At 50.3% G+C, this 8,652-nt stretch overlaps 1 protein-coding gene across 2 annotated transcripts; it reads left to right on the forward strand.

Moving 5' to 3' along the window:
- Positions 1-2,035: 2,035 nt before the first annotated feature.
- Positions 2,036-8,293, forward strand: LOC110563488 (cytochrome c oxidase assembly factor 7). 2 transcript variants are annotated; one of them, XM_021660572.2, is made up of 3 exons: positions 2,036-2,199; positions 3,782-3,922; positions 7,707-8,293. In XM_021660572.2, exons 1-3 carry the CDS (start codon positions 2,094-2,096, stop codon positions 8,153-8,155), a joined length of 696 nt encoding a protein of 231 aa, XP_021516247.1. In that variant the 5' UTR covers positions 2,036-2,093; the 3' UTR covers positions 8,156-8,293. The 2 variants fall into 2 exon arrangements, with proteins under 2 accessions (XP_021516247.1, XP_021516258.1); XM_021660583.2 differs by lacking the exon at positions 2,036-2,199 and adding an exon at positions 2,351-2,687.
- The last annotated feature ends 359 nt before the right edge of the window (positions 8,294-8,652 follow it).

An 8,652-nucleotide genomic window follows, 5' to 3' on the forward strand; every position in this document is an offset into this window, starting at 1 on the left:
CTGTACAAAGTGAGCATGAACACTCACTTGTAAGGATGGAGAGGACCTGGGTGTACCCGTGGGAGATGTAACCCAGTGGGGAGCTCATGTGAGGCTCTGGGTTTCATCTCAGCGCTAGAGAACAGAGCGGATAGAAAGACTACGGAGATAAAGAAAGGACTTTAAAAACAAAGCAACAGATTTTTTTTTTTTAAATCTTACATTTATTCTTTTTTTAAATTTGTAGCCAGGTGTAGTGGTTCATGCTTTTGACCCCAGCACTGGGGAGGTAGAAGCAGGAGGATCTCTGTGCATTCCAGGCCAGCTTGGTCTACACAGTCAGTGAGTTCTAGGTCAGCCAGGGCTACACGGTGAAATCCTGTCTCAAAAACAAAACAAAAAAGGAAAAAGCGAGTACTTGGTCCTGGGGGCTCCTTTTTTTTAACCCTCTACTGCCCTCTACTGCTCAGGTAATCTCATTCCATACCAGTTTAACTTCGTAGACAGGGGAAAAGCAGTGCTTGACTTTGTAGTGTCATCACCGAAGCCCGCTCTATTCTTATTGCATTTTCTCAGGGTCTGGGGCATCCAGCCCAGGGGCTTGCACATGCCAGGCAAACGTTCTACCACTGAGAGGGACCACAACCGGTTCCTCTGTTCTTGACCCTCTCACCGGTGTAGAAATCATTCTGGTGGGACACAGGATTTCATGGCACTCCAGGCATGGCAAGAAACATTTTTGCAACAGTAATTACTCTGAGCCAGGCACCACATTAAGCACATGGCATGTGCAGTTTTTAGCCACAGTGACAGGTGGGAAGAGATTTGTGTTTACAGAACAGGAATGCACTCCAAGCTCACAACTTAATAAATATGGCACTGGGAGTCTTACCTTTTGCCTAGTTTTGTTTGTTTTTGTTGTTGTTGTTGTTTGCTGCTGCTGTTGCTTTGAGACACGGTCTCACTACTTAAAACTCAGGTTGGCCTCAATTTAGTATATAGTTAAGGATGACCTTGAAGAAAAATAAGAACAGGAGGACAGTGGTGCCAGTCAAGGTTCTCCTGCTTTGCGACTGCTGTGTGTTTGAACTTACATTGCCAGGCTTGGGGGCAAGTGCCTTTACCCTGGCTCCTCATCCTCCACTTCCTCCTTTTCTCCCTAGCACGGGAGACTGAACCTAGAACCCTGAGCATGACAGGCAAGAGTTGTCCCACGGAGCTCCATCAGGGTGAGATGGTGACTCTCAGCTAAGATCTGTCTCCCCTCCAAAGCTAGTCCATTCATAATAAAGAACACATCAAGCAATGTGAAACACTGAGAAAGAAGCTTCTAGACAGATTTCGGATTGGTGTAGCAGTTGTATCTGTCAACTTGACTGAGAGGATGGGATGAAATTCCAAGGGCCTTGGAGGTCAGGCTAGAAAGAGGGAGGCTCAAAACTAAAGGTCCACCCTTCCCATCTTGGGGTATGTGTTCTAAAGGCTCCCCCTAGTGACGAGGGATATAAACAAGAGAAAAAGAACATGGGTACTGGATGTGGCAGCTTTCATCCGTAACAGTACTCAGTAGGCTGAGCTAGGAAGGTGTGTCATTGTCTCAAATTAAAGGTAGATCTGAGCCACACAGTGAGAGTCTATGTGAAGGAAAAACAACTGAAGAAACCATATGTAAGAGCGGCGAACTACCTTGAAATGTCAGTTTTTCTCAGAGGCTTTGGAGTACAGCAAATCTGTGCTAGCCTGTGAAAGATGTCATGGAATTGCTTTTAAAACCGTGACCCCACTCCCAGGCGGCCTTTCGCCCTCCCCCTCCCCCAAGAAGCCTCTTCTGTCAGATCTGTGGCACGGTGTGACTCTGTGGCGGCGGTCCTTGGCTTCAGTCTGCCAAGGTGCTGTCCGCTGCCTTCTCCTCACACTCGCTATCACCACCATCGCTAGCCTCCCGACCGCTGCTGTTGATGATCCCGACGGAGGACAACGCCAGCGCAGAGGCTGCCGGGAAGGGGCCAGGACGGCGGAGCGCCGAGGTCACGCAGGCCGCCGGCACGCCCCGCCCCCCGAGCCGGCTCACGTGGTCGGGGGCGGAGTCAGCGCGCTCCGTGGGAGCCGGCGCCATGGCGGGCTTGGTTGACTTCCAGGACGAGGAGCAGGTGAAGTCCTTTCTGGAGAACATGGAGGTGGAGTGCCACTACCAGTGCTACCGCGAGAAGGATCCGGACGGTGAGCCGGGGAGGGGCGCGAGCGTGGGGGGGCAGGCGCGGTCACGTGGCGGGCGAGGGGACGCTCGAGGACGCGGCCGGGGACCCCGCCGGGCTGTGGGCGGGGCTGCGCCGGGCTGTGGGCGGGGCTGCGGCGGAGGGGGCGGAGCTCTCGGGCGAGACCCGCTGTAGTACCGAGTAGGACTGGAGAGGCTGCAGGGAAACTGACCCTCGGCCTGCGCGCAGCGTCTTTGGATCGGGAGTCGGTTAGCACGCACGGGAAGGAAAGAAGTGAAATACGGGATGGTGGTTAATGCGAGCCGTATTCGCGGTCGTGCACCCGAAGTTCCGGCGCTCGGGAGGCCGAGGCGGGAGGATCACTTTGAGCTTGGCAGTTAAGGACCAGCCTGCGTTGGATGGTGACACCCCGTCCAGGTGGAAAGGGAGGCTGGAGTGATGGCTTAGCCGGGCAGCTGCAGACAGATGCACGTGGGCAGTGCATTTTAAAAAGTGAGTCTTAGCACCGCCCTTCTTCAGAGATGTCTTAGTTGGTAGCTTGTGATGTTTTTCACTGTGGGATGGGGACTGAACCCAGGGCCTCCCGCGCTGTAGGAGAGTAGTGTGCCCTGAGCTGCACACAGTGCCGGCCCACTTTTCCTCTTAAAAACACACTTCTGTGGTTTATAGTTTATAGTATCCGTCTCTCCGCGATGGGCAGGCCTCTTCACGTTCCCAGCAACATCAAAAACCACTTCATGCTCTTTCACTGTGAAGAGTGACCTTGAACTCCTCGTCTTCACCTTGGGAGTGCTGGGGTTACAAGCATGCGCTTGCATGCCTGGTTTAAGAATATAAATATTAGCTGGGCGGGGTGCTGACCGCCTGTAATCCCAGCACTCGGAGGCCAGCCCGGTCTACAAAGCAAGCCCAGGAGAGCCAAGGCTACCCAGAGAAACCCTATCTCCAAAAACCAACCAACCAACCAAAGGGTATAAACATTAAGAGAGCAATGACAGTGTTCCCAGCTGTGTATCTGGTACATACTTCATACATGGGGTATTTATACGTGTGTGTTCAAATATTTGTTGGCTGAGAATGAATGAGGACTGGTCTTTGTTGCTGGGAATGCTCAAAGGGGCTGGCTAGAACCGGGACACCCCGGGAGGGGAAACCTATTTCCCTTGCTTTGGTAGCTTCCGTTCCTGATTTCTGGGTTCAGGTTTCCAGCCAGACCGGGGAGTAATGTCTCATTTCTGGGTTTTTGCTCCCAGAGTTGCCCACTGACCCTCTTTGGTCTCAGTGTTGTTCTTACAGACTGCAAAGCTAGCAAAGTGTCAATCGTTGGAAGTCAGCTAGTGTTTGGGCCAGGCTGACGGGGGTCAGGACTGGCAGTGGTAGAGCCGCTCTGGGGTCAGTCCTCCTGGTCCATCCGTTGCTGGCCAGGGGGAGACACGGCTCCTTGTGGGGGGCACTGGACACCGTGCACTTCTGTGCGAAGTCTGCTTGCCACACTTGAGGAGCTAGACTGGATCCGCCTGCGCCTGCACCTGCGCCTGCGCCCCCGAACAGCTGAGGGCAGTGTGAGTAACTGTCCCCTCCTCTAGGCTGCTATCGGCTGGTGGACTATCTGGAAGGAATCCAGAAGAACTTTGATGAAGCTGCCAAGGTGCTGAAGTTCAACTGTGAGGAAAACGGGCACAGTGACAGCTGCTACAAGCTGGGGGCCTATTACGTGACTGGAAAAGGTGAGGAGCAGCAGGTCTTCACAGGCGTGGGGGACAGTGCTGTACACCGAGTGCAGGCGGGTTCAGCAGAGAGGGAGTGGAAGAGCACGGCCCTTTAGGTGAAGCAGCCTTTGGGGTTACTAGCTAGTTAACTTTTTTTCTTTTTCTTAATTTTTTTTTTCCCCACAAAATTACATTACTGCTGGGCAGTGGTGGTGCATGCCTTTGATCCCAACACTTGAGAGGCAGAGGTAGGTGGATCTCTGTGAGTTCAAGGCCAGCCTGGTCTACAGAGTGAGTCCAGGATAGCCCTGGGTACGATACACAGAGAAACTGTCTCAAAAACAAAAATTGCATTACTTACTCATTTGTTTTGGTGTGGGGCAGGCGTGTGCCATGGCCCGAGCGTGGAGATCAGAGGGCAGCTTGAGGAGTTGGTGCTCTTATTCCGTTGTGTAGGTTCTGGGGATTGAACACAGGTCCTCACCCTTGGCAGCAGAAAGCCACTATAGGGGACCATGGCTCAGTGGTTAAGAGCACTGGCTACTCTTCCAGAGGACCCAGGTTCAAACACCAAAACCCGAATTCACAAGTGTCTGTAACTCCAGTTCCAGGAGACCTGACACCCTCTCACAGGCATAAATGTAGGCAAAACACAAATGTAAATAGAATAAAAATATCAAAGTTATAGGGTATTCTGTGCTGTTAAAAAGTTCTCCAACTAAGCTGGGTAGGGTCTCCTGCCTCTAATTGTAGTAATTAGGAGGCTGAGGTTAGCCTAAGCCACAGAGACCATGTTTCAAGCAAACAAATTAAGTGAAACCAACCAAAAAAGGGGGGGGGGGGGCAGAAAGCTGATTCTCTTCATGATTTTCTTTCTAAAGACAGGGTTTCTTTACAGAGCCCTGTCCGTCCTGGAACTCATTGTGTAAGGCTGGCCTCAAACTCACAGAGCTCTACCTGCCTCTATCTTCTGAGTGCTGGATTTAAAGGTGTGCGACACCAGGTCCAGCTCAAACTTTTTTTTTTTTTTTTTTTAGAACTGGGTTTTACTGTAGCTTTGTTGGCTGTGGTGTCTGGAGTCATCTGAAAGGAGTGATTGAGAAAATGCCTCCATAAGATGAGGCTGTAGGCAGCCCTGTAGGTCATTTTCTTTTTTTTTTTTTTTTTTTTTTTTTTTTTTTTTTTTGTAGGTCATTTTCTTAATTAGTGATTGATGTGGAGGGCCCACTCCATTGTGGGTGTTGCCACCCCTGGGCTGGTGGTCCTTGGTTCTCTAAGAAAGCAGGCTGAGCAAGCCATGGGGAGCGTGCCAGTGAGCAGCACCCCTCCGTGGCCTCTGCATTGGTTTCTGCCTTTGGGTTCCTGTCCTACTTGAGTTCCTGTCCTGACTTCTTCAGTGATTATTCCATGGAAGTGTAAGGCAAATAAACCCTTTCTTCCCCAGCTTGCTTTTGGTCATGATGCTTCTTCACAGCAGCAGAGACCCTGACTAAAACACTGGCCTAGAATTTAGTTTGTACTCCAAGCTGGCCTGGAACGTTCAGGAGCCTCCTGGCTCTGCTTCCTGAGTGAGAAATTACCGATTAGGCCCAACAAGTATCCCAACTTCGGCGTGTCCCAGTCTGCATGCTGGGAGAAGTAGAGTCTCACTTGCTGCGCTTGGGTTGCAGATTGAGATCTTGTCTCGGAATTCAAAAGAAAGAGAAAAGCAGAATGAGAGAAACAGTTCCTGTTTCATAGGATCGTTGTGAGGGATAGATAGATGGAACAGTATCGTTTTGAAACGCCTGCTTGGGGAGATCACAGACCAAGAATACAAGAAAGTAAAGAACACAAGGCCAATAACGAGTCCTTTATCTGCTAAGGACAGAGAGCAGAAGGCACTGTCCTCCTGAATTGAAGCAGGGTGGGTTCCTGAAATCTAGCTCACAATTACATCACACCAGAAGCTTGGGAGGGTGGAGTGGGTATCAGGGGTGGGGGGTCAGTTTGTTAAAACAATTGGTTTTATGTTGTAACTGTAGCTCCAGGACGTTTGACTTCTGACCTCAGCACCAGGCACACACAGGTAAAAACACTCACATAAAATAAATAAAATATAAAAGTAAAAAACAGTGCTGAATAGTGGTGGCCTCTGCAGGCACTAGGCATGCGTGTGATACAAAGCCTGCAGGCATTCTCCTGCACACACAAAAAAAAACACGTTCAGAGGGAGGGGCGTCTGGAAGGAGAGGAGAGGGGAGTGCTGGGTAGTCCCAGTATTTGGAAGGCAGAGACACGTGTATATCTCTTGAGGCTAGCCTGGGCTACATAGAGGGCTCCAGGACAGCCAGAGCTGTATAATAGAGACACCCTGCCTCAAATAAAAAGAGGAGGAGAATCCAGTGCCCCTTAAAAGAGCATTTATTTATGTGTATCTGTTTTGTCTATGGGCATGTGTGTGCCGTAGCCCATATGTGGAGGTCAGAGGGCAACTGTTAAGAGTCAGTTCTCCACCGTGTCAGTCCCAGAAATTGAACTGAGGAAGTCAGGCTTGCTAGCAAGCACCTTTACCCAGTGAGCCATCCTGCCAGCCCCGCAGTGAGTGTCCCTTACGCTCTGCACTGGAAAGTCACGTTTTTCATTTCTATTCCATTCTCTCTATTAGAAGTAAGTCACTTCATCACTCTCATGAATGAGAAGGACTTGAGTTCCAGTCCTTGTCAGATACAGTTGTGCGTCTCACCCGAGCACTCAAGAGTTTAAGGCCAGCATGGGCTACATGTAATAAGACTGTTTCAGAAAGAACAAATAAAAATCCCAGAACTGTGAATAAATAAAAAAGTAACACCCCTTTTTCCGACAACCTCACGTAGCTTAGGTGGTCTCAAACTTTTGACTCTCCTGCCTCTGCTTCCTCAGTGCTGGGGTGGTAGGCCTATACCACCGTTCCCAGCTTGTGTGTCATTTCTTTGTTTTTTAGGTTTTTAGGAGTCTTGTTTGAGACAGGGTCTCGCTATTTTGTAGCTCTGGCCGTCTCGGAACTCAGAGCTCCCCCTGCCTCAGCCTCCCAAGTGCCGGGATCAAAGGCGAGCGCCACACACTTTTTAAAGTCTGTCCTGGGAGCTTAGTCCCTGGAGATTTGTGGGGTCAGAGTCCTTAAGAGCTCCAGATCACACACATGCTTCCATACACTTCAAACCATTTCTAGGCTGAGCTCGCTAATACAGTACAAACACTGATATAAACAGTCGTTGTATCCTGTGCTGCTCTGGGAATACTGACAGGGGAAAATCCATACATTTTTAGCACAGACATCTTTTTTTCTAGAATATTTTCAGTCCATGGTTGGCTAAATATGCAGCTGCTGTCTGGTTTGAGTCTGATTTGATTCCATTGTAACTAATGGAATCTGCATATGCAGAACTCATAAATATGTAGGGCCAACTGTATATTTAGATTGAGGAACATTCCGTGGCTTATTCTGAAATGCTGTGTTCTCACTGTAGCTCCATGAGGTGATGTCTCTGCTGAGTTAACATGTGTCTTCCTGTCTTGGCTTCCTGGAAGATAGCATGCAAATCAAAGATCCCATGGCTGCCTGGCTGGCTACCCTCCTCCATGTGGCTTTAGCTACAGGACTTGACCCAGGGATTGTTGGCCACAAATAGGTTCAGCCCTAGCTGGGGGTGGGGTGGTGATTTGCTCCAGGGGCCATTGTGGGGAATTGAACCCTAGCCCTCTACCTTGTTAGACAAAAGCTCTACCTGAGCTGTCTGCCCAGCCCTTAAATTTACTTTTTCTTTGTTTTCTGTCTTTGCAGGTGGCCTGACTCAGGACCTAAAGGCTGCTTCTGCCTGCTTTCTGATGGCCTGTGAGAAACCAGGAAAGAAGTCTGTGGAGTCCTGTCACAATGTTGGACTCCTGGCACATGATGGACAGGTCAATGAGGATGGCCAGCCTGACCTGCAGAAGGCCAGGGACTATTACACCAGGGCCTGTGACGGCAGCTTTGCAGCTAGCTGCTTCAACCTCAGCGCCATGTTTCTGCAGGGCGCCCCCGGCCTTCCCAAGGACATGGGTCTGGCATGTAAATATTCAATGAAGGCCTGTGACCTGGGCCATGTCTGGGCCTGCGCCAATGCCAGCCGCATGTACAAACTGGGGGATGGTGTTGACAAGGACGAGGCCAAAGCCGAAGTGCTGAAAAATAGGGCCAGGCAGCTGCATAAAGAGCAGCAGAAAAACGTCCAGCCTTTAACGTTCGGGTAACTGGCGGCCCACTCTCCCAAGCCACAGACAGCTTTCTGGCACCTCTTCTGTGAGGCCAGATGAGGATCCCTTGGAGGCCGGGGGTGGGGGAGCTGGAAGTGTGTACTTCTAGTAAACAATCCTTTGTGTTACTCTGAAGACACCCACATTTGTGGGGGGTTCTTGATTTCAAAACTGGACCTCTGTAAAATAGGAGTAAACTAGAGCCATAGATTTCGGTGCGGGGGGTGGGGTGGGGGGACAAGCGCAGTTGGGAAATTTAGCAGCCACAGGCCTAAAAAAAAGTCAACCCTCATTATCTTTTTAGTCGGAAAAGCTTGAAAATCTGAAAGTATCCCAATTTGCATAACAGAGGACTTAAACAGGCAGGCAGTCACGACTGCCGCCCTCTGCCTTACATAACCTAACCGACCTAACCTCAGTGCAGGCTCCCTGCCTTTCCAGTCAGACCTTCAAGGCAAGGTTGAAGGTGGCTACGTTAAGCCAGGGCCTCCTCC

Source organism: Meriones unguiculatus, chromosome 12, assembly GCF_030254825.1.
Source record: "Meriones unguiculatus strain TT.TT164.6M chromosome 12, Bangor_MerUng_6.1, whole genome shotgun sequence".
Taxonomy (NCBI): domain Eukaryota; kingdom Metazoa; phylum Chordata; class Mammalia; order Rodentia; family Muridae; genus Meriones; species Meriones unguiculatus.